Source organism: Peromyscus maniculatus, chromosome 8 (assembly GCF_049852395.1).
Source record: "Peromyscus maniculatus bairdii isolate BWxNUB_F1_BW_parent chromosome 8, HU_Pman_BW_mat_3.1, whole genome shotgun sequence".
Classification (NCBI taxonomy): domain Eukaryota; kingdom Metazoa; phylum Chordata; class Mammalia; order Rodentia; family Cricetidae; genus Peromyscus; species Peromyscus maniculatus.
Genome location: NC_134859.1, coordinates 34,219,579 through 34,245,956, shown reverse-complemented (window position 1 = coordinate 34,245,956; position 26,378 = coordinate 34,219,579). Strand labels below are relative to the sequence as shown.

The window sequence follows — 26,378 nt, the reverse complement described above, 5'->3', positions numbered from 1 at the left end:
TGTTCACGTGCAAAACTGTGCCTAACAGGAACGTTTCTTCATTTTAACATTTTTTAGTTAGTATACAAAATAATGGCTTTCATGTGACTTTATATATGTAACATATTTCTTTAAAATTTTTTATTTTTAATTATGTGTACATGTGTGTGTATATGTGAGCACCTGTGCCCATGGAGGCCAGACAATGTGGGATCCCTTGGGGCTGGAGTTACAAGTGGTTGTGAGGCACCCCATGTGGGTGCAGGAAACCAAACTTGGGTCCTTAGAAGAGTATCAAGTGCTCCTAACAACTCTACTTTGGGTATTTCTTAGTCTGGGTTTCATGAACCCTAAAACTGCACAAATTGTGCGTGAGCAGGTTTTGTTTCTAGAAGAGGCTAAGAGAACTTGCTCTCTGGGTTCCAGGATGCCGACTCTGTTCTATGGACTAAATCTCAGCTGTCTGGTTGCTTTATGATTAAAACACTTAGTGAACTCTTTCCATGTGACACTGCAGCCGCTGCTCCTGGATTACAGATTTCCTCGGCATCAGATGGAAGCTTTTGTTGTTGTTGTTGTTGTTGTTTCGAGACAGGGTTTCTCTGTGTAGTTTTGGTGCCTGTCCTGGATCTCACTCTGTAGACCAGGCTGGCCTCGAACTCACAGAGATCCGCCTGCCTCTGCCTCCCGAGTGCTGGGATTAAAGGTGTGCGCCACCACCGCCTGGCCGACTGAAGTTTTTTATTTAAGTCAAAATGGATACTTAAGAATCCACGTGAAACCCTCTGTTTTAACCTACGCATGTTTTTAGTTGGGAATATGTATACTAGTATTTTTAAAATTCAAGAGATGAATTGTTATCAACAGCAAGAAGAGCAACATAATACTCATTTTTTTTCTTTTCTTTTTGGCTGTAGCTGAGGCTGGTCTTGAACTTCTAATTCTTTTGGTTCAACTTCCTAAGTGCTCGGAATGCTAGGATTATAGGCATGTGCCACTGTGTGCTAGCACTGAGCTGCCGCCAAGCCCACCTTCTCATAACTCTTTGCTCAGAGACTAACAGTTAGAGACTTCAGTTCCATCTGTATTTCTGAATTCTGAACACATATACCTGTCTGTGTCTTTGTAGTGAGACACACCATCACAGCACCGCCTGGCAGATCCAAGAGTACTTCCGCAGCAATCTGCTGCTGCCGAGTTACCCTTCTGCAGTCCCACTGCTGATCAGCACAGTGTCCTACACACAGTGGGACTGTTCTTGCTTAAGGTAATACAGGTATTTGGAGGAAAAGAGGTACTTTGGGTCTAGATAATCACATGAATTTTCTTTACTGGCATTCTGTGTAAATTCTGATAAAGGTGTTTTATTTGGTATATTTTTATCATCAAAAGATTTTATTATCAAGATTTTGAAGACATTTCCACATAAAAATGACAAGGTGTGTGCTTAATGTAGTAGGTGCTCAATAAATGCCTAATCAATGAAGGGCTTCTAAAAAAAACCGCAATCTTAAATCACCTTTATCTCCTTTCGTACTGCTAGACCAAGTTTTGAAACTCTAGACCATAAAATCTAAATGCCAAAGTAGGAAACCATGAAATGCTGCTAAAACAAGCACTGGGAAATGGTTAAAAAAAAAAGAGCCACACTATATCAAAGAATAGTTGTACTTATCAGAATGAAAGCCCTTGGCCTTCAGACAAATGGCAACCTCTGGATGGTTCAAAACCATGCATTTCAACAAAACAGATCACAAAAGCCTTAACATGTAAAGAGCAAGTTCTTCCATAAACTGCTTCCCCCATGCGTGTTACTGACTCTCAGAGGTAGGTGGAGCCTCCTCAAGGCTAGGCTTGAAGTCCTGGGTAAGCAGCAGCATTATTAGAAAAGGCAGCACCAGAGTGGCGACGAGAGATGGGTGGGAGGTGGTTAGATGGAGACTGCATGTAAAGAATGAAAACGGAGAAGAGGATTTGCTTGTTACAGGATGAATGCCTTGCCTACAACACCCATACACACACCACCAACCCATTCACACTGAAGACAGACGGCCACTGCCCTCACAACAGTACATTTTTGCTTATTAACAGTTCAACAATCAAGACATTTCATAACTGGCCCAGATTATTTTTAGGTTCAAATTCTCCGTTAGTTTTTCACCAAGTTGCTTATAGCATGGGAGATCATGGGCAGCAGTGCTCGGCACACAGCATACCAGCACCGCGCCTGCCAGCCCCCAACGCACTCCAGTGTCTCCCTTTAAAGTGTCTATTTGCAACGCAATGACTTCAAAACAAGGCTTACTGGACAGCCAGTAAGACAAACTTTTAAACAACTAACCACACTGTCACCAGCATGCACATTCCTTATGTAAGGAAAGTCTGTAATTCTAAACATCTGTTTGAATGGGTCGTTTCTCTTTTCCTTTGTGACACTGCTGGACCCCGTGACCTCAGCTTTCTCCGTGACGGTCACCACCTGCCCACACAGGCAGCAGAGCTGCCGGTGCCTGGGCGCAGGGTCCCCACTTACTTGTTACTGCAATGTTGATTTCACCCGTCCTAGGAGTGAGCTCCCCATCTTGAGGAAGAGGCGATATGCCCGAAGTTCGCAGTGGCTCAAGGCCAAGGGAACTGTCGCTGGCAAGGTCACCGAGGGCTGATCTTCGGTTAACTGCTTGGGTTCTGGTGAGCCTTTCCATATCAAATGCTACATTATCAGTACATGGCAGATTTGGCTGAAAAATATTTCCAGGTTAAAAAATCATTACAAGAACAAGTTTATAAAATCCCGAATGTTTAACACCAACTCTAAGAACTTCACCATGCTTTTTTCCACATAATTACTTCTCATTTACCTGCCCATCTATCTTTCCTACTGTCATTTAAGAAGCTTCCTTCAAAGAATAAGCAGATTTTCTTCTAAAAATGGTACAAAGGAAAACCAAAATTCATAGCTCAAAACTGTCCACTGTAGTGAGGCAAAGAAATGATAACCACTTGCGGCCTCAGTCACAGGCAGAGGGAGGCTAATACCATTTATAAAGCTGGTACTTTCAGACTGAAAATTTACCTCATTATCTTAATATTAAATATTATTATTATTAAGGGCAGCAGGTAACAAAATACCTTGCTTATACTGTAACTTCTCTGAATGCTCCATTTACTTGGAATCCAGTAAAGAAAACATCTACCTTTAAAAACAAAGCACACAAGCAAGAGCAGATCAAAGCTCAGGCTTGTAAATGATAAGAAAATAATCTGCTTCAAAGCCTAAGCCTCCAGCTATAGCCAGAAGTCTACCCATGTCGAGGTGGGTGTGAACACTCACAGCAGATTAAGATGCAGCTCATTCTGTCTGCAGAAGACAGAATATGAAGACAGAGCTCAGAAAAATGGCTGACAAAAGGGACAGCCAAGACCCAGAGCCTACTGCTTCCAGGGCAAAAGAATTCTCTTTTAGAGCCTCTCAAAGTTCTACTAAAAACAAAATTAAAAGTGCAGTGTAAGAGCTGATGTTTATAGTAATGTCACATCCAAAGAAGCATGACAGCTAACATTTATTCCAGAAGGCTCCATTAACCATTGACAGAGGACAAGTTACTATTTCCACATGCCGGCCATGTGAGGTAGTCTCTGTCATTTATTAAAATAGTCTTACATGGAGGATAACTTGGCCCCCAGAGGACAGTCAGCAATGGTGACTTCATTTTTTTCTTTCTATTAAAAGCATACCCTGAATATATGCTTTTGTTGACATTTTAGCAGTGAGCCTTACCATTAACGCTGAGCTAGCTCTCCAACCCTATGCATCTTTCTTAAGCAAGGAATGCAAGGAAGTCTTCAACATTCTCACTGTACTGGGCTAGCACCGTCACAGCTGACCTCAGTGCAGCACACTTGGCGAACCCAGCTGTCAAGTTGCTCCAGGTTCTCTAAGGGCTTTGTGGTTACCATCTGCTTCCACTGCTTGCAAGTTACTGACACTCAAAGACACGGAAGGCAAGTTGAAGAGGGCAGAATATGACATCGTTCATATTATGCCAAATATAAGAAAAATCACTATTAGACCTCAGTTTTCTATACCCTTTTTCTCTTGTGTCCCCTCAATCAGAAGCACCCCTTTTAAAGTAGACTAGTCTAGTAATTTACACTCTCTTTTCATGTTCCTCGAGGTAGTTTAGAACACTGAAGTCATCTGAGGAAAGGCACTGCTGCCCAGACAAGGTCTACACGGCAGAGAAAGCTGGAGTATTCCAAAGAGAGCTGGTCATGGCTTCTATTACGCCAGTTGTATCACAATGCACATGGACAGGATATTACACAAAAGTAGTACAAACAGGGAACATACCACAATTCCTAGGGCTTTCAAAATATTAAGTTTGCACATAGGACAGGTACAGTGTTCACTAAGCCAGGGATCCACACATGATTTGTGGAAAACATGCCTAGAAAACAACAGAGAATTAGGTCATAAATTATATACTGAAGAACTCCTAGGTCAAAATGGAAAGAATTAGAATTTTAAATTTTTTTCTGCTTTAGGGATTTTCAACACCCAAGAGATAAATAGTGGGACATATAAAAGCACAACCTACAGAAATTCTGAACCTAATCTCATGTGGTAACAGCACTGTGCAATGAGAATGAGAGGAATACAGATGCTTGGACTTGTCTCACATGTGCCGTAAGTGACAGGGGCTTGCTGTGTTACCCAGGATGGCCACAAGCTCACAAGTGATGAGAGAGTAGCTGGACTGTAAGTGTAAACTACTGTGCCCAACTTGCCTTTTCATGCCACTGAATTCCAAAAAAGACTTCAAGAAATCTAGAAAAATGTATTAAGAATAAAGATAACCAGACTTTATAAACAAGCTATATTTTAGAAGAGTAGCTCATGTAGAAAAATGGAATTTCACATAGATATTAAGTCGTAGTTAAATGAAGAGTTCTCTGGATAAGTGTTAGTTTTATGGAACTCAACCTAGGTTGAATATTGGTACAAGTCACAGGGAAGTTAGAACTGTTTTGGGAAGGTGAACTGTATCTGATAATGAGATCATCAGTTGGTGATTCTCGGCTGAAATGTTAAAGGGCTGAGGATGGGGGACAATGACATCCTCTCCTACTCATGTGAACACAAAGTCACATCCTCCTGACTTTCACTCAGGGAGGGTCTGTATTCTTGGAATAGAAACTTGTTCTCATGGGAAGTCTGGAGAAAGACTTTGGAGGCTAGGTAAAGGTCATGCCCAACTCTGGCACCCTTGCACAGGAACTTGATGAAGCTGCAACCCACCATGGGGAGCCTGGAGTGCTGGGCTGACGCAAAGGGGCATCACTAGATATCTGGGCAGTTTTAGAAGAAATGTTGCAATCTGAGTTTGGGATAAAAGACAATTTAAGAGATACCAAATTGGGCCATCATATACCTTTAAAACCTTGATTTTTTTTTTTTTTGTGATATATATTTTTTATTTTACAATACCATTCAGTTCTACATATCAGCCATGGGTTCCCCTATTCTCCCCCCTCCCACGCCCTCCCCTTACCCCCAGCCCACCCTCCATTCCCACCTCCTCCAGGACAAGTCCTCCCCCGAGGACTGTGATCGACTTGGTAGACTCAGTCCAGGGAGGTCCAGTCCCTTCCTCCCAGACTGAGCCAAGTGTCCCTGCATAAGTTCCTGGTTTCAAACAGCCAACTCATGGAATGAGCACAGGACTTGGTCCCACTGCCTAGATGCCTCCCAAACTGATCAAGCCAATCAACTGTCTCACCTATTCAGAGGGCCTGATCCAGCTGGGAGCCCCTCAGTCTTTGGTTCATAGTTCATGTGTTTCCATTCATTTGGCTATTTTTTTTCAATAATTGAGTAAAACTGAAATTTATTATATGCCACAGTCGTCCTAGGGACCTCCATGCTATATATATAGCCTCTATGGTTCTATGGGTTGTGGTCTGATTGTTCATTTTATATCTAGAATCCACCAATGAGTGAGTACATACCATAACTGTCTTTCTGGGTTTGGGTTACCTCACTCAGGATGATTTTTTCTAGTTCCATCCATTTGCCTGCAAATTTCATGCTTTCATTGTTTTTCTCTGCTGAGTAGTACTCCATTGTGTATATGTACCACATTTTTTTCATCCATTCTTCCGTTGATGGGCATCTAGGTTGTTTCCAGGTTCTGGCTATTACAAATAGTGCTGCTATGAACATAGCTGAGCATGTATCTTTATGGTATGTATCAGCATTCTTTGGGTATATGCCCAAGAGTGGGATGGCTGGGTCTTGAGGTAGTTCGATTCCTAATTTTCTGAGAAACCGCCATACTGATTTCCATAGTGGTTGTACAAGTTTACATTCCCACCAACAGTGGAGGAGTGTTCCCTTTGCTCCACATCCTCTCCAACATTGGTTGTCATTGGTTAAAACCTTGATTGTTAATTCATATTTAAAGCCGGGCGGCGGTGGTGCACACCTTTAATCCCAGCACTCAGGAGGCAGAGCTAGGTGGATCTCTGTGAGTTCGAGGCCAGCCTGGTCTACAGAGTGAGATCCAGGACAGGAACCAAAACCACACAGAGAAACTCTGTCTCGAAAAACAAACAAACAAAAATTATAATTTAATATTTTGGTTACTATTTGAAAATGAAGTTTTGATTTTAAAACTTTTACAAATTTAAAACTTTTAAAAATTTTAAAACTTTTAAAAATTTAGAAAACTTTTTACTGGGTTGACAATTTCAGCCAATAATATATACTATTCCACTTGAGGGCCTTATAACCCATTTCTTTGGAGACCAGAATCAAGATCTTGAAGTCTTGATTTATCAATCTAGTTTGAAACTTTCAGATAGGGTATTCTCATTCCTGAGTACCTCTCTTTAGGGGCTTTATAGGCTGGAAAGCTATCAATCCATAGAGAGGCTGATATTTATAGAATACAAGGTATTATGTCTGCCTCTCACTACTTACTAAGGACATAAGAGAGTGCTCCAGAGAAGGATGAGGGGCTTCTGAGGACTCAACCCTTACTGAGGGTCATCTGCAGCTACTGTTCAGAATCACTCAACTGTGCCAAGGTGGGCTGCAGTGGAACATAGAACAGAACGAGCTGCTGTTGTTGCTGTTTCTTTATAAAAACATTATTATTTGTGGGTACATGTATGCATACGCTCACAATGTGGTAGTCACAGGAAAACTTGAAGGAGTCAGTTCTTTCCTACAACCACGTGAATTCCAGGGATTAAACTCAGGTCATCAGACTTGGTGGTAAGTGCCTTTATACATTAGGCTATCTCTCCAGCCCAGAACAATACTTCTTAACCTCTGTGGGGCATGCAAAGGTCCCTTTAAATCTCATCTAAACTGTAGACTCTAAACTACAACTATCTAATTTGCATACATCTGGGAGCAGTTGATAGATGTCTGGGGGGGCTTAGCTGGTGCCAGGACAGAGTGGGACAGTTGAGGTGTTTTGGCCATCGGATGGACGATGGGATTTGGCTGGCTGTCAGAGCAGAAGAGATCATGTTATCTCCAAAAGGGCTGCTTTGGTTCAGGAGTGAGAGGTATGAAGGTGATGTGGTAGCTGAATCTTAACCACAGACGGTAGAAACCCTAGTGTAAGTAAGCAGCAGCTATCTTTAATGGATAAGGATTTGGCTCTGGCCTGTCCTGGGCACTGTTTTTGCTTTTCCTATTATTATTACTTAAATTACTGGCTACTCAGAAAAGAACAAAATGGTGTACCTCCCTTACTTAATCCCCCCCACCCCCACCCCCCACCTCTGGTGACATGGTCTCATGTATTTCAGATCAACCTCAAACTTGAGGAGCATCTTCAATCTCTAATCTTGCCCTCACATCCCAAATAATGGGATAACAGGTCCACATGACCATACCATTTTTGTCATGCTGTGAAGTCTTCACGCACTGAGTTTAAGGGTTTACAACTCGCCTGTTTCTTTGACCTTAAATAAGCCGTAAGTGGATTTTTCTTATGGTGGAATTCTTAAGTACTTATTTTCTTATAGATGTGGTGACCTAGAAGAAAACCTGTCCTATTACATTAGACAATGTGTGGCTATAGAAGACAATAAAGACTAACTGGTTATCTGGAGACCAGTAAGAATCTTCTTCCTTAGTTAACGTAGAACCTCAAAGAATTCTTCTCTTTAAAAACACATGTTCTTTTCAGCTATCACCGCACCCCACACAACTACTCCAAGTCTCTTTCCACAACCCAGAGCCGATCTTTTCCGATCTCTGCCAGTTCAGCGTCTGTGCATCTGACTCCAGACTTTCTATCTCTAACTCCCACAGCTTCTCCGGATCAAACATCCACCAGCCTCCAATAATCCTGCACTCTCCTCCCCGGCCGCCTTTGTGAACAAATGCTCGGGCTTGCAGCTGTCCTTTTTTTTTTAACCTATTTTCTCCATTTTCCTGTGATCACTTCCTCAGCTTACTGCTCACCATACCCACCATGTCCTTCCTCTTGTTTCTGGGCTAAGCTTTGCTACTAAGCATCTGGATCCTTGGCCCACCACTATTCCTGCTTCTCAGCTGTCTGCCTTGAAGGACCATGGGTGGGAGAGTGGAGAAGACAGGCTGGATTACCTCACAGTGCTGACTGAAGCACATGAAAACCATACCTGGAATATTCTGAGAAGCACTGAGGGTCGAGAGAGGAAAGCTTTGCTAAACAGGCAAAGTTCCACACAACACCCCAATAAATGGCAACACTTTTGAAACAAGCCTTAGGCACTAGCACATCCATCACAGTGCCCTCTCATTAGCCAGAGAGAGTGCACCACAGGGGCCAGACCTTGGAAAGCAGTTCTTCCTCAATCTTGTAATAAAAATACACACAGCAGCAGAGAAGGGCTAAGCGGTGGACTGGGATGCGCAGAGGACAGCAGAGCAATGATCAGAGCTTCCACCATGTCCTTGACCTCTGTAAGAAATGCTGTGAGATACACAATGGGAAATGCATAGACCTCGGAAGAGACAAAGCCTGCAACACTGAAATGCAGTGCCTCCTCCCTTCTGCTCCGGGGGCCAGAAAGAGAGAGGTCAAAAGCAGCGGGGCTGAGGGGAGGGCGGCATCTACACTGGAGGTGAGTCATTTTCACAACTCACAGCCCTTGGGTGCCCTGTTAAGGACCTGGCAGACATGAAAGGACCCAGGATTATTAAAGGTCAGAGACAAGAACTCCTTCCCCAGCCAGGCTTGGCAGATGCTGTTTAAGCTGATCTCCCTCTGAGGTGGAGGTGACTGCAGCAACTCCCCAGTCAGCCAGCAGCCAGCTTCCTGACCTGTTTTAGCTCCGGCTGGCATCTTCATGCTGCGGCACTCTCCTGCTCAGTATTTTTATCCACTAAAATTTTGTGGCTAACCTTTAAATAAGGCGGCTGTTTCTCAGTTTTGGAGCCATGATGGCTAACATCCAAAAGGTGATCAACTGTAATCAACTGACACAAGCAGGAGGTCCCCCCAAAGCAATGCCAACTGCCATCTGTCCACAATAAATCAGTGCAACAGAGGACAAAAAGAGAAGGTCATGTGACAAGGCAATTCACCAGAGGTTTGACACTACAGAAAAAGGTTTGGTTCAGAATAGGCTTGTTAAAAATGAAGGACGGACAGACATAGACATTTGGCTGTCTTCCGACTGAGGAGAGACAGCAAATAAAGATCCTACCAAAAGCTAGCTGCACGGTCGTATGGGTAAGGGACAGATTTAAAACAAACTGGAGTCTCAAAGGCTTGAGTATGATTAAATGCTGAGGAGCAAAGACAGACAGAACAAAGCCAAGGGAACAGACAGTCAATAGATCAAGGTCCCCTAGAAAGGGAAAGAGCTGGCAGGCAAAGACCTAGGCAGAAATAGCAGCACCACACCAGGGCTGAGCTGCCTCCTCCATGCTAGGAGGTGCCAAGGAGGGCATAGAGGCAGACATGCTGGAGGCCTGGTGATAGAAAGCTCAGGGAAATCCAACAACTGTTCTCTCTATGAAGTTGATTACTGTCAAGTTCACTTGGCTGAGAGTGAGAGCAACGGGTTTAGGGAAGTGTTTAAAGAGACACTGCTGTGGTAAACAGGGAGGGCCAACAAGGGTAGGATAAAGGCTCTGGTTAGCACGTGGCATCTAGCCAGGGGTGGAACTGTCTAGTCTGTTCAAAGACCAGGTGGAGACAGTGAGGGGCAAAAGTGCTGAGCCATGAGATGGAGAAACCCAGGAAAGGCTCAGGGTCAAAGAACACACAGATAAAAGGAAGGAGGGTGTTCCAGGGGGAAAGACACCAAACAGAGACACCAGGGAAAACTACCACAGGTACTAGAAAATCACTGAAGCTCGGAGAAGACTTGGGGTCAGAAGAACTTCCTGGGTCAACCTCTTCTAGGTCAGTGATTCTCATCTGGAGACATTCTGAGTTATCAAGACTGTGTGGTACAGGTACTTTTGGGGAGTAGTGGACAGAGGCTAAGGACAATGCTAAATGTCCTGTGATGTTCAGGACAGCTTCCCTTACCTTCTCCTTTAAACAAAGACTCATCTGACTGAAATGTCAGCAGTGCCAAGGCTGAGAAACCCTGTAGAGGCCAAAGGTTGTCACAAAAAAGTTGCTCAATGGGACAAGTTAATTTTTACTGTACCTGAGGACAGCACTGTTGTTGAGGTGAGGGACAACATGTTCTGAGCAGACCAAACACTACAGTTTAGAGAGAAGTCTTCAGAGATTTGAGAGAGCAGCTGGCTGCAAAGCACCATGGAGAACAGACACAGCCCGTGCAGCACATCTAGCATTAAGGATGGACGGACAGACAGACAGTGGAGGGGATAGTGCTGCACCAGAGTGCCAAGAAATCCTGCAAGTTTGACCAAATTGGTACTCTTTTAAAGCAGCTCACCAACACAAAGGCTAAGCAGCAGCTGTCTTGTCTCAGCTGCAGAAAGTTAAGGTCCCACAAGGCTGTGGACCTCAGTGGAGAGTGTGACTCTGTAGTATCAGAATCACTCAGGGACTTACTAAAATAAAGATGTGTGGGCGGGGATCCACTTAGGATCTTTATAAAGTCCCTCACTGATCTGACAGGGAGTCGGGTTGAGAAAGCTCTGACTTAAACTGGGGAGAGGGAGGAAAAGAGGGAGGGGGAGGGGGAGAGAAAGAGGGAGGGAGAAGAGGGAGGTAGGTAGGTAGGGAGGGAGGGAAGAAGGGAGGGAGAGCGCACTCAGAATGAACCTGAAAAACCAAGGCTTTAGGGATGGCAAGAATGAGAGCAAGCAGCTCAGAGTCCTCTATTTTAGGATCAGACTCCCTTGAGGAAGACACTTTCATTTTAATAACAACAGTGAATGACTTTTTTCCTTTCTACTTTAGGTACCAGCTGGGTCCAGGGGTTCCTGTGCAGGGACAGGAAGACAAGACAGTTAACTCTTAGCTTCCTCCTGGGCAAAGCAGGCATTGCTGGCTCTGCTTTCTAATGTACTCCACCAATCTTCCTGACTCACTTCATAAATGCATTTCCTCCAGCCTCGTTCACACATTTAGATTTTAAATAACGGAATGAAGAAAAATGGTCAGTACCTCATTTTCTAAATGGTTGCTTACACTGAGATGGGTAAGATATTCCTTTACATAACTTAGAATTGGAATGCTTATTCCAGAATCTTGGATTTCTATATATATTTCTGTATATAGCATTCTTCTGGAGATCCAGGATTAAAAATTTAAAACAAAAACAAAAGAGTAATCTATTTTGTGTGTATTTCCTAGGCACAAAATGTTACTTTCTGAGTAAGTAAAATAGGACTGGTAGCTTCATGGAGACACAACTGCCTATAAATATTTTATTCAGTCACAAGTTCACAAGGCAAGGTCATGTGAGTATCTTCATGAGATTAAGAGAAGAAAGTAGAAATCTTTGGTTTTTGGTTTCTTAGTAAGTGACTTTGCATTTTATACACAGAACAGGGTATCTTGGTGTTCCACATTCCCTAGCTTGGCATAGAACCATAGTAGAAATCAACATGCTTATAAAGGAAATTTGCATAGCCCAGCCTGGTAGTGCAGGCCTGTAATCTCAGCTACCTGGGGAGTTGAAACATGATATTGTCAAGTTGAAGGTCAGTCTGGGCTACAGAATGAGTTCACAGTCAGTCTGGGAAACTTAATGAGATCCTGTCTCATAGTAAAAAGAATGCCGGAGATATACCTCAGAAGAGAGGCAAGGACAGAGAGGGAGAAAGAGACAGAGAGGGAGGATGCTAGCTAGAGAGCTTATGTAAAGAATGATGACTGGTGAAGTCAGACCCCTTTACTGGAGCTGCCATATTTTCAAACCTGGAATCCATTGCTGGCTTTACTATCTTTCACTGGACAATGGTGCTACGGTTTGGGTGTAGTCTGAGTGTCCCTCCCAGAGTCCACTGTGGTGAAAACTTTGGTCATCAGGAGGGTACAATTGGTGGGGGCAGAACTTCTGGGGAATGGGACCTAGTGGAGGTCCTAAGCTACTGGCGGTGAGAAGTATTTCCTCTGGGACTCTTCTGGTGGTGCTTGTGAGGCTGTTACAAAAGCAGTACGTGGGGCTGGCCTGCCCTCTTGCTTCTGCACGGACTCCCACTACGTATGCTGCCCTCTACCGTGCTCACCAGAGGCTAACCCACAGGGCCCACTGGATCTGCACAGAGAACTTCTAAGACTCTGTAAACCAACCCCTTTCTCCAGCAGCTGTGTCAGACCCTTTGCCTGCCACAGAATGGAAGACAAACCAGTATAATAAGAGAGGCACCCTCTTTGGATTGTTGGGAGGACCAGAGAAACAGTATGTAACCTGCACAGAGCAGTGTACTGTCTCGGAGCAGCTACAAAGCAAACAGTCCTCCCATTGTGCCTAACTCAGGTCCTTACCACAGTGGAATCCAGAGCCAGGTAGATCAGGTGGAGGGCTCATAGGAGGGCTTGGTAATGAACTCTAACTGGAGATGGAATGAAACAAAAAGTGTTTTGTGTTTTCTTTTTTGTCTGTACTAGGGATCAAACACACAACTTGGTACATGCTAGGCAAGTGCTCTACCGCTGAGCTAACAGCTTAGCCCAGGAGGGTCACTGAATATAAATTCTTAGGTTATGATTTAGGTGTTGTCATCTGTTTGTTTGTTTGTTTCTTTTCTTAAGGTTTATTTATTATGTATACAGTATTCTGCCTGCATGCATGCCTGCATGCCAGAAGAGGGCACCAGATCTCACTATAGATGGTTGTGAGCCATCATGTGGTTGCTGGGAATTGAACTCAGGACCTCTGCAAGAGCAGCTAGTGCTCTTAACCACTGAGCCATCTCTCCAGCCTGTTTGTTTCTTTTTCTTTCTAAATAGGGTTTCTCTCTATATCCCTGGCTGTCCTGGAACTTGCTTTGTAGACCAGGCTGGCTTCAAACTGAGAGATCCACCTGCTTCTGCCTCCCAAGTGCTGGGATTAAAGGCGGGCACCTGTCACGTGTTTCTTATACACATATGCAAACGATTCTTGGGAGAGACACTGGCCAGAGTCAACCATGCCTCCCACTGCCAGTATTTGGGCCTCAGCCTGTCAGGAGAGCTACTGGTCAGGTGGCTTACAGGAGCAAGCAGATACTCACTCTGGAAGGGAGACACACAAGACATTAATACCACTCCTTTCAAACAAAGAACTCTGACGTACTTGCAGGGGAGAACCCGAACAACATCATTCTGCTTATAGCTCTCTATGCAGACTGCACAGTGATCGAAGTCTGGGTCTGTCTCCTGAAACAAGAAGCACAGAGCTGAGCGTTTGCACACAAGAGCTACAACTCAGCTAAGACAATTACGGCAAGCAGATGGCCACAGAGGGAAAGGAATGAAAAACAGTAACTTTTCATTTGCTTAAGTATGTTGACCCAAATTACACGAGACAATCATACAATCCATACTAATTCTATTTATGATATCTTAGAATAAGTCAGAGCTCTATGTTTTCAACAATTCACAGCAGATCACCTTGGATTATCATGTGTCTACCCCAATTCCTTTATTACCACCTAGTCTCAATAGGCTTCACTGTTAAAATCTAAAATACTGAGAGCCTCAGCAAGAGGCTCATGCAGCCAATCAGTTCCTAAAACACAGCTACAAATAATGGGGAGTGATAAGTAGACTCCTCTCTTCTAGTCCTAACTCACAGACTCAGGGCAGTTACTGGGTTAACTCAATATTGAGTATTTATGAAGAATCAGAAAGACCAACCAGTTGTTTGGTCTTCAGGTTAATTGACTTCCTTCATCCTCTGAGCTGAGGAGGGTTCCCTAGAGTTGTCTAAAGCAAAGTATGCCAATAGCCTAAGCCATTAGGTTGGCTTAGGTTGGCAGGTGCAGGGGTTATAAAAAGTGTGCTAGCTTTCATCATTTAAGGAAAGATTATTTAGTACTGGGGAGGGGTAGAGGACCATAGGTAGATTATATGAAATCCAAGGATTTTCTAATTAATAGCAGCTGGCCAAGCCAAGAAAGCATTTGTTCCAGGAACTGGTTTAGGGTTGAGTGTAGCTGTCTTGATGTAGCCTCTATTTCCTGCACGTGCCCTTTCTTTCCTCAGTGTGTGCGCAGTGACACCCAGTGAGAATGTCTCTACTTTTGCAGCTGTGCTGAGGACAACTCACCCCAGTATTCACAGGCAGAGGAATAAAAATGGTGAAAGAAAAAAATGTGGCAAAACACAGAAAATAGAGAGCACATAAAATCCTCCTTCCAGAGCTCTCTGCTAAAATATTAGCACTAGGTGTGGGGTGCCAGATAGTCTTGGTTTTTACCTTTTGAGATTTCTTTTCTTTATTTTTAAAATTCTGGTTAAGTTTGAATATACTGATGTAGAAACTGGCTACAAAAAGATGCTACTGGCACTTGAGCTCTACGTAGGGATTTTGATGAAAGGTTTCAACTCTGCCATTTGTTGTTGTCTCTTTGACTTGGCCCCCTTTGGGCCCAATGCTGACAAACTAGAAAGGAAGGTCTTCAGGTAGGTCCTAACTGAGAAGAAACAAAACCCCAAACAGACGTGGCAGTCCTAAGAAATAGAAGAAAATGTACTTCTCTTGGCTATTTTATGTGCAAATTGTCTCATTAGAACTCCTGGAAGACGTGTGCTCGGCTTTAACCGTAGAAAACTAGAAAGGAACAGTCATGTTAACTGTGAGGAGTCATTGATGCTACTGATGCTGAGAGCACCCGACGTGCAGGAAAGCTGGAGACTAGCTGCAGGATTTCCAGACAGACAAAGCATGAGCAAGCAGCCTTCAAAGAGGAAAGTAATTCATTACTGTACCTTATCGCCTTTTTTCACCGTTCTAGTTGTCAATTTACTGATGGCTTTCTTGGCTGCATCTCCAAGACGACGCTAAGAAAACAAAAAATAAAGACATTAAATGGAAGATTTCTGAAAAATGGTCCTCATTTTAGTATGTGATGCTGAAGTCAGCACATGATCTATATTTTAAATAATTAAAGATATCATGTCTCTATAATCCTAGACCACTTCTGTCATATTATGTAAGTGGATTCTGGAAAAGTAATACAAGTGGAAAACCTGGCAGTTATACCACAGATTCTTCATTCTAGTTCAATCCAAAGTGTGTTTGGTGAGAAAACTATGTGTCCCAGTCACTTCTGTTTCTGTGTACTGTGTGATGCCATGCTATCAGTGCTGCTATGTCCTCTAGAGTCCCACTCTTGCCCCGAGAGCTTTCCCAGTGTGCTCTATGAATAAGCACTGTTAGGGATATGAACTTAGCAAAAAGAACCTCGAAGTGTCCACTAAGTTCTCATTACAGCACTGAGAACAGACATAGCAACAAGTCTACTCCGGGTTCAGCTCACACGATTCTCTGTGATCTCAGGGGTTTGCTTGTCTAAGTTTAACTCAGGTAATTTCTAAAATTGTACTTATCCAACATTGCCAGTCACAAACAGCAGTGCTGGAAACCAACAACCCAAAGATGACCTGATGGTGAACCTGCAGCCTTAAGGAGCCACCTGAATTTAGGAAATGACCAAAAACTACATTGCATGTGGTGATGGGGGATGGAATAGGGAAGAATGCCAGGGAAGGCTTTGAGGAGTGAAGCCAGAGCTAAGACTTGGGAAACTAAGCAAGGAGGGCCTAGTAAGGAGCCAGGGACAGCATGGGATTCTGGACAGAAGACTCAGAATGCTTTGTGAGTCTGAGTTCACAACGGGATATAGACAGAAACTGAGATTGTCTTAGACAGCACTCTAAATACAATTCGATTTTAAACTGAGCAGTGGCAGATAAAAAAGCCGAAGGAATGGGGAGGGGAAAAACCAAGGGAGACCGCCTCACACTGTAAGGCTGTAAGGCCTTTAAAAGGAAATAAAAACAGGAGAGCATTATGGGAAAATTAAAAACCAAAACAAAATAAGTTATTGAACACCTGTGTATCTATCACCCAGCTTTAACTATCAATATTTTGCTTGTAATCTCATCTAGCAATCCCCCTGTATTGTAAGGCTTCTGACTTGTCACTTCATCCAGTCTTCATTTGCCATCTCTGACAGGGGCTTTTGATTGATGGTACTGTTCTACTTAGTAAATGCTCTTAATTGCTGAACCATCATCTGGAGGCCCCTGAATGTCTTTTGGTAGCTGGCTTGTATGAATCAACATGTAAAGTCTAAATATTATTTAGTTGTTATGTTTCTCAAGTCTCTTTCAGCCTGAGTCCCATCTACAATACTTGAAAACAAACAAACAACCAGCCTTATAGTGATATAATGGACTTAAAGTACATACATTTAAGGGGTACATGTGATAGTCATTTAAAAACATGTTAAAACCCTGTGGCTAGAGCTCAGTTTATTTTCATGCACTGTGTTAGAGGTATCATTCTAATTTTGATGGACTGTTTTGCGTTTCATTCAGTTCAAATGATTTACATTTTCTCTTTTGATTTTCCTAAGACCATGGGTTAATTTTTACATATTTGGGGGTTCCTGAGATTTTTCTGCTATTGATTTATTTAATTTCAAGTGGTCAGTGGACAAATTATATTTTGTGTAAACTTGCCTCCGTTGTTCTATGCTTAGTATGTACTTCAATAGAATGTATAGTCTGTTTTGTTGAATGGAGTTCTCTACAAATGTTAACCAGGCTAAATCAGCTGGCCATGTAAGTCTTTTCTACACTAGCTGCTTTCTGGCTGTCTATCCTTCAGTGACTGAGAAGGCAGGCCAGCAGTTCTCACCTCCTGTTTTTAAAGCTTTGTTACTAAGCATTCAAGACTGATGTCTTCTTGTTTAAGTGACTGCTTTATTAAGAATAATTTCGGGGTTGGGGATTTAGCTCAGCGGTAGAGCACTTGCGTAGCAAGCACAAGGCCCTAGGTTCGGTCCTCAGCTCCACAGGAAAAAAAAAAAAAAAAAAAAAAACTTCAAGTCAGGCGGTGGTGGCGGCAGCGGCAGCGGCGGCGGCGCACGCCTTTAATCTCAGCACTCGGGAGGCAGAGGCAGATGGATCTCTGTAAATTCAAGGCCAGCCTGATCTACAGATCAAGTTCCAGGACAGGCTCCAAAGCTACACAGAAAAACCCTGTCTCGAAAAACAGAAACAAAACAAAAAAGAATAACTTCAAGCTGGGTGGTGGTGGTGGTGGTGGTGGTGGTGGTGGTGGTATAGGCCTTTAATCCCAGCACTTGGAAGACAGAGACAGGTGGATCTCTGTGAGTTCGAAGCCAGCTTGGTCTACAGAGCTAGTTCCATGACAGCTAGGGCTGTTACACAAACAACAACAACAACAACAAACAAACAAAACCCAAACAAACAAACAAACAAAAAACCAACTTCAATCCCCAGTGACAGCTGTGCTCTGAAATTTACTGGCATTAATGTAACCACTTAGAAATTTGTTTTAATTTGTGTTACAAAGGTATGGCTTGTTCCAGTCTTTTTACCTATGTGCATTAACACTTATTATACATGCGCCATGCTCCTGAAATATCTCCTTAGTCTTATGCATATATATTATATATACTATATTATTATATATAATAATATACATACATATACATACACACATATATATTTGGTTTTTCAAGACAGTGTTTCTCTGTGTAATGGCTCTAGCTCTGTCCTGAAACTCACTCTGTAGACCAGGCTGGCCTCGAACTCACAGAGATCCGCCTGCCTCTGTCTCCCAAGTGCTGGGATTAAAAGTGTGCACCACCACCGCATTTCAGATTTTTTAAAAATTAAAAATTGCCGGGCGGTGGTGGCGCACGCCTTTAATCCCAGCACTCGGGAGGCAGAGCCAGGCGGATCTCTGTGAGTTCGAGGCCAGCCTGGGCTACCAAGTGAGCTCCAGGAAAGGCGCAAAGCTACACAGAGAAACCCTGTCTCGAAAAACCAAAAAAAAAAAAAAAATTAAAAATTGTGGTTAACATGTATGTAGCATGAAATTTACAATCTTAACTACTTTTAAAGTATGTGGCTCAGTAAATTAAGTATATTTGTGGCAGTACATCCAAACTCACTCATACAGCTCTTGGTAATTACTATTATGATTTCTAGTATTCTAGGTAGCTTATAGAAAAGGCATTTGTGACCAGTGTATTTTCCAAGGTTCACTGCTATGGTAGCACGCCTCAGAATTCCCTTCCTTTCTGATGCTGAGTGACATCCTACTGTATGTATATATACATTTTCTTGACAAAGGCTCTTGCTATGTACCCCCTATTCTGGTATCACATTTGACAATCGCTGCCTAAGCTTAGCAAGTGCTGGATTTATAGGCATGTGCCATTATGCCCAGTTCATATCACATTTTATTCAACCATTCATGTGTAGATAAACTCTGGAACTGCCTCTACTTTTTAACTAATGTGGATTATGATGCTACAAATATATCGAAGTTCCTGCTAATGTCTACCACTTTTAGAAATTGTCACATTGTGTTTCCATAGTAGACACATCAATTTATCTATTGGCAATGTACTACAGTTACATTCCTTGTATCCATGCCAGTAGCTGTTATTTTCTGTTTTTATAACTCTCTCTCTTTCTCTCTCTCTCTCTCTTTAAGCATCCTGATATGAAGAGCAACATGGCTTTCATTTGTATCTTCCTAATTAGATGGCTGAGCATTTTTTAAATCTGCCTACTGGCCATTTCATATTCACTTTGGAGAAGTTTGTATTTGTGTCTTTTGCCTGTTTTTAAATCATTTTTTTTGTTAATGAAATGTAGGAGGAGATCTTTATATAGTCTATGTTTTAATCCTTTATAAAATCTACAAGTTAAAATTCCATGACATTTCATGGATGCCTTTCTAATCTGTTGGCTGTATCCTTGCTTTTGATATAATCTAGAATTATCAATTTTACTTTTGTTATACTCCAAAAGAAATGTACTACTACAAAAAGTTCCTCTGGAGCTGGAGATGGCTCAGCAGTTAAGAGTCCTTGTTGCTCTTACAGAAGGCCTGTTTAGTTCCCAGCACTGACATACAAGTTCATAGTCATCAGTAACCCTGGTTCCAGGGTATCCAATGCCCTTGCCTTCTTCAGACTTCTGAGGGCACTAAGCACACATGTGGTGCATATACATACATACAGGCATATATACAAACACTGCCATACATAAAATAAAAATCGATCAATCTGCAAAAAAGTTCCTTGAAATGAAATAGTGTCTCCTTGACACGACAGGACTAACACTCGTGAGTTCACAGGAGCTCTGGTTGTTGGTACAAGATCAAGCCAGTCAATATTCTAGCATGTGTTGTGGGATCATCTTTTTGTACACTGTGAAGATGTGTCACTCTGATTAGTTTAATAAAAAGCTGAATGGCCAATAGCTAGACAGGATTTCCAGGCACAGTGGATGCTGGGAAGAAAGACAGAGACGCCAGGAGACACTGAGCCAACAGGACGGACAATACAGAGATGAGGTAATAAAGCCACAGGCAGGAAGTAAATGAATAGAAATGGGTTAATTTAAGTTATAAGAACTAGTTAGAAATAAACCTAAGCTATCAGCCGAGCTTTCATAATTAATAGTAAATCTCCATGTCATTGTTGGAGTGTCAATGGTCTCACGAAAAATCCGCCTACAAGCCTGGGGAGGGGAAGGGTTCACGAGGCCCATTCCTAGCTAAGGAGGTACTGACAAGCTGATGGCTTCTGGGGGAGGGAGAGTCAGATTTCATAAGGATGTGGTCTCTGGATGGCTCCACATCCAGCACAGACTGGATACAGGGTTCTTTAAAGAGGACAGGAAGCTGGAAGTTGGTGAGTGGATCCGGAGGAATGAGCAGGTGACTGGGATCTGAATAAAAACACCACATTAACACAGATTCTCTGACGGTGACCTGTCACTGCACTTGTGCCATCGTCTCAAACAGTTACTTGTTTACCTTGTAAAAATTCTTACTTCCAGGCGGACCTGGCCTCAAACCTCCAGACACAAAGCAATCCTCCTGCCTCAGCCTCCTGAGTAGCTGGACTACAAATATATGCCATCACACCACCTCCCATTTATTCTAGCAATTAAAACATGTAAAACACGTGATTCTAAACTCAAAACCATGACATGAAGTACAGGAAGTTTAACTTCCAGTTTCTTTCATCCCATTTCCTTTCCTCCCCAAATAATAATTGCTGTTTCATCCTTACATTGTTTCAATAAACATATATGTGTTAAGTATACATACATATAGATACATATGCTTTATATAGCCATATATATGAATGCAATTTCATAGCCTTCCTCTACTTACAAGTGCATATCTTGCTTTTCCCTGAATAATACATCCTAGAGATGGCTTCACAGAAGCACACAGAGACTGTCAGCACTCTCTTCACATTTACAGCTATAGATGACTCCAAGCACTCAAGCTGGCTGTGTAGAGCACTACTTTAGCAACCAGATATCTACTGGTGGACATTTGATTATTTCAAGTCTTGCTCTCATAAACAACACTAAAATGAACAGACTAGCACAGCTACTATCTGTTGTTGTTATTGTTTGTTCTTCAAGACAGGGTTTCCTTGTGTAGTCCTATCCTGGAACTTGCTCCATAGACCAGGCTAGCCTCAAACTCATGAGATCCACCAGCCTTTGCCTCCCAAGTGCTGGGATTAAAGGGGTGAGCCACCAACACCTGATACTGCTACTATTTTTATCTGTAAATTTATCATCAGGCTAGACTACTAGTCTGATGTGAGGTTAAGACAAAGGATAATCGCTTATATAATTGTGCTAGGTGTCATAAATTGCCTCCTAAGAACTATTATAAACCTATAAGAGTATCTGTTTTCTCTACAACCTTGCCAAGAAAGCATGTCATCAAATTTTAGATTTCTTTGGCAAATGGAACAATAAGAAATGCTATTTCAATATGGTCTTATCATATATCTAACCTATGAAGGAGGTTGAGTATTTAACATTCTCAAGATTATATACAGTTCATTTTAAGGTGCTCTCCATTCATTTTACTTCTCATTTATGTAATTTGTGTGTGGCATATACGTATGTACAGATGTGCTTGTCATGTATGTATGTGTGGAGGTCAGAGGATGACATTGTGCATCTTTCCTCTTGCTGTCCACCTTGAGACAAGGCCTTGTAGCATGAATCTTAACAGTTCTTATTAATAAGATCAAACCCGGGGCCAGTTATTGGAGTGAACACTGGAAGATCAGAGAGACAGAACGAGCCACAGCTAACCTCACCTGGCTAACTTCTCAGCTGGTCCTATTTTCTCAGACTGGAAGCTTCTGTGTCCTCATCCCAATGGCTCTCAGCTGAACTGCTGCTCGAAAGCCTGAAGCTTAACTAGCTAAAAGCTTCTAGTTTCTGGTCCTCATGCCTTATATATCTTTCTGCTTTCTACCACCACTGCCTGGGATTAAAGGCGTGAGTCACCATGCTTGGCTGTATCCTTGAACACATGGATTTCTGCCTCTGGAATGCTGGGATTAAAGGCGTGTGCTACCACTGCCTATCCTCTATGTTTAATATTGTGGCTTTTCTGTTCTCTGACCCCAGATAAGTTTATTAGGATACACAATATTTTGGGGAACACAATACCACCACAGGGCCTCTCACTGAACCTGGGCCTCACCATTCTGGCTAGGCTTGCTGGCCACTGTGCACTTGGGATCTGCCTGTCTCTGATCCATGTTTGGGTTACCGGGGTGCAGGAGCTCACCCCTGGCTTTCATGTGGGTGCTGGGATGCAAGCTCCAGTCTTCTTGCTTATACAGCAAAAACTCTAACTGCTGAGCCACTTCCGTACTTGCATGCAAAGTATCAAACATGGTTTAAAGTGGTAGGACAACTTCAAACAATTCATACTGCTTAACTTATTAAAACATTTATTTATTTACTGTGTGATATGTGTGTGTGTATACATGTGCATGTGCTCACTCATCATGGCACACGTGTGGAGATCAGTCCTCTGCTCTACCATGGGGGTTGAGGGGACTGAACTCAGGCTGTCAGGTTTGGTGGCAAGTGACTACCCACTGGCCAGCCTAAAACAACTCACACTACCGTTAACCTGACAAGAATTCATCCAGGACCACTGTTTTGAGGACAGGTCACTCTGATGAGGTATCGGGGCTTCCAGTCATCAGAGCTTTCCCACAGATACAGAATTAGGTCTCTATCAGCACACAGTAGGGCCTTCTCTTTGAACCACTGGTGAAATCCAGGGGCTATGAATCTCATTTCCTCTGGATTCAGACCATCCTGTCTGTATCTTTCATTTACTTTTTCATCACTACCACTTTTTTTCTTTTTGTCTCCAGAGTCTGTTTTTTTCAGGAACTGTTTCCCTTGCCCTGATTGTTCCCTGACCTCTACACATCTGCTTTACTAATCTTCTGCCTTCGCTCTTCATTTTCTCCTTTAAGTCTCTCCTGTCATGAGAAAGTTTCCTTTTTTTCTTTTTATTTACTTTTAAAGAGGGGCTTATGTAGATCAGGTTGGCCTTGAACTCCTGATCTTCCTGATTCTGTCTCCAGAATACAGTCAGTTTCTACCATCCTTGGCTGGGAAAATATTTAGCATTATTGTACCTTTAGAAAACTTTGGTTGATCCCTTACTTCTTAGAGAATAAAACCCCAAACTCCTCAACCCGTGATTCAACTCCACTGTAGTCAATTTACCCATCTAACACTGGCTCACAGGTCTCCTTTTTCTTTCCTCCATTCTCAATGTTCCGCTACTCAGCTCTCCTTTTCTCTGTGGAAAATGATCCACTCCTGAAATTTCCCTCCAGCCTTTCTGATGGAGTCTTTCTCATTCTCTGAAATGAAATTCAGCTCAAACATCACTACGTCCTCTGTGAAGTGTCTGACTCACCAAGAGCAACATCACTGCCTCCAAACAGGAACTCTACACACAGCGCTTGGGTGACACCTGTCTGCCTTCTCAGAAGAACAGAAGCTCACTCTCTATTTGCACCAACTCAGTGTGACACATCAGGCAGGCTCTTTGTTAAATCATAAGGATTTACAATGAATGTCTTCAAAACACCCTGATCTTAAAAGCAAAAAACAAAACAAAACAAAACAAAACAAGGGGGCTGGAGAGATGGCTCAGTGGTTAAGAGCATTGGCTGCTGTTCCAGAGGACCTGGGTTCAATTCCTAGCACCCACATGGCAGTTCACAACTGTCTGTAACTCCAGTTCCAGGGAATCTGACACCCTCATAGAGACATACCTCCAGGCAAGACACCAATGCATATAAAATAAAAATAAATAATTTAAAAAAAAAAAAAAAAACAAAACAAAACAAAAAAACTTCAGCTCGTGTATAGCATTTAGAAGGTACAAAGTCTCTCTATGGAAAGTATTATTAGTTGTTTACATACACTGATCATTAGAGTGAGACATGAAAAAGAAGGTATCTGAGTATTTGCAATATCTAAAACAAATGACAAAATACTAACTACTCTGCTCAAATTATATCCTTTCCCAATTCTTCAGAAATTGTTAATTCCTGAAGAAACATAAAAAAAATTTCACTCTACCATCTTAAAATGATAAAATCTCTTTTTTGATCATAGAATCTTTCAATGGAGAAAAATCTTTACAATATATACACTATTTCCATCTACCCTACTTTAGAAAGTGGTAAAACCTGTCATTTTCAAAGATTAACTGTATAAGTGCAAAGCATTAGTTTTCCTGATGCAGGGAAATTCAATATATATAATTTCATTTGTTTTTTTATTTTTGTTTTTGATACAAGGTTTCCCTGTGTAGTCCTGGCTGTCCTAGAACTTGCTTTGTAGACCAGCCTAGGCTTGGAGTCACAGAGCCTCTTCCTCTTGAGTGCTGGGATTAAAGGTGTACACCACCATGTCTGGCTTAATTCAGCGTATTTCTATACCAGGCATGCGATGCATTCTTGATGTGATACTTATCTAAGGCAAAATTGGGCAATAAAAGGTTATTTCCGTAACCATGAGGTATTTACAAAACCAAGAATACTGTATGTGCATATTAAAGCAAGAAGTATTAAAGTACTTACAAGTTTAAATACTTTATAATTTATATGCATTTTCTAAGAAAATTTCCCAAGAAGGTATTTTAAATTTTGGAGGTTGTTAGCTTGTGAAAAAAATTTATATCTGGTTTATTCTTCACCACTAAAATAGCAATTTTTTTTTTTTTTTTTTAAGATTTATTTATTTATTATGTATACAGAAGAGGGTGCCAGATCTCATTACAGATGGTTGTGAGCCACCATGTGGTTGCTGGGAATTGAACTCAGGACCTCTGGAAGAGCAGTCAGTGCTCTTAACCTCTAAGCCATCTCTCCAGCCCCCTAAAATAGCAATTTTATTTGACTGCTTTAGGAATCAAATTAGACTGCTTTAGGATTAAAGACTGCTGTTTAATTTTGACAACTTGAGTGGATTGGGAGATGCCTAGGAAATTAGTACTGCACACCGCTGAGTGTCTATGATGCATCTCTACAGAGGATGAGGTTATCAAGGCTCTGACCTAATCAGTTGTTTAAGCACTCCACTGATGGAATGGAATCTGAACAGACTCTCTGGAGAGGGTGAGACTGTAGAAAGGAAAGCAGAGCCTAATTGGAGGAAGCAGGCCACTAGGAGTTGAAGGTATCTTTTTTTCCTCTCACATAGCCCAGGCTGGTCTCAAATTTACTATGTAGACAAGGATAACCTTGACTAGCTGCTTCTTCAGTTTCTAAGCATGTACACCACTACACCTGACCTAAAGGGTACCTTGTCCATGCCCTGTCTCTCCTCTTTGCTTCCTGGTTGTCATGATGTGAATAGCTTTCTCCTGCCATGCCCTTCCTCCACGTTTCTTCTTTGTCACAGGCCTAAAGGCAATGGAACCTGGTGATGACGGACTTACACCTCTGACACTGGGAAGGCAGACTCTTTCTCCTCCCTTGTGTGTATCAGTCACTCTGTCACAGTGACTAAAGGTCTAATACAAAGGTACAATATTAATGGGATTGTTTTTAAATATTGACATCTCTCAAAAAATCTTCATGAACCCTTTCAATATAAAAGTACCAGACATCTACTTTTGGTATAAAATAACTGTCACTGAATGATTCAAAGCTCTAAGCTAGGCTTGTGAGTTCGTGGTTAAAGGTCTTTGCTGTACGAACCTGATGACAGGAGTTTAATCCCTAGAACCCAAGGTAGAGGAGAGAACCAGTTACTGCGAGTTGTCCTCTGACCTCCCCACGCATGTGGTAGGGTGTGTGTGTGTGTGTGTGTGTGTGTGTGTGTGTGTGTGTGTGTGTGTGTGCGCACATACACACAATAAGCAGGTCTAAATTTACATATCATCTTGGTATCCACACAGTAGTTTTTCAGGAAGACACACTACAGGCTCAGCAGTGGTTCTCACACTACACGTAGAGTGATCTGCAGGGTAACTACTGCTCTATGCTGGCCAAGTTATCCAGAACGTGTGGCTCTCCTGAGCAGCATGTTCTGTAGAAAGAATAGCATCAAGACAGAATTCTGTAAGGAAATCTCAGTTTTCCCTTCAGTTCAGCTTTTTTCTTGCTAATAGTTCAGGCTTCTTTTTAAAACAGCCTAAGGTTCCAACCAGTTGAGCTGCTGCCACCTTCACATTAAACTTTCATGAGCTAAGCTTTTTAAGCCACATAAAAATTTCATCAAGCATTTCTCCACCTTAGGGAAAACGGAAGGAGGAAAAAAGGTCAGAACATCACTTTCCACTAAAGTATTGTCTGGAGAGGGATGCTTTGAAAGGAGCTGCAAGGAACGCTGGGAAACAAGCATCCTTTGTGGCCTGTGGCAGATGGTGAGTTTTTTACTCCTTCATCA

At 42.3% G+C, this 26,378-nt stretch overlaps 1 protein-coding gene across 3 annotated transcripts in view; it reads right to left on the bottom strand.

The window, feature by feature from the left end:
• The window catches only part of Rnf130 (ring finger protein 130), a 108,611-nt gene that overhangs the window by 26,622 nt on the left and 55,611 nt on the right, over positions 1 to 26,378 (bottom strand). For all 3 annotated transcript variants that reach the window (XM_076578255.1, XM_076578257.1, XM_076578256.1), the window contains exons 4-7: positions 15,336 to 15,407; positions 13,699 to 13,781; positions 4,331 to 4,427; positions 2,513 to 2,717 (exon numbers count right to left, since the gene is read on the bottom strand). In XM_076578255.1, coding sequence (XP_076434370.1) covers positions 2,513 to 2,717; positions 4,331 to 4,427; positions 13,699 to 13,781; positions 15,336 to 15,407 — 457 coding nt within the window. The remainder of the gene's footprint in view (positions 1 to 2,512; positions 2,718 to 4,330; positions 4,428 to 13,698; positions 13,782 to 15,335; positions 15,408 to 26,378) is intronic.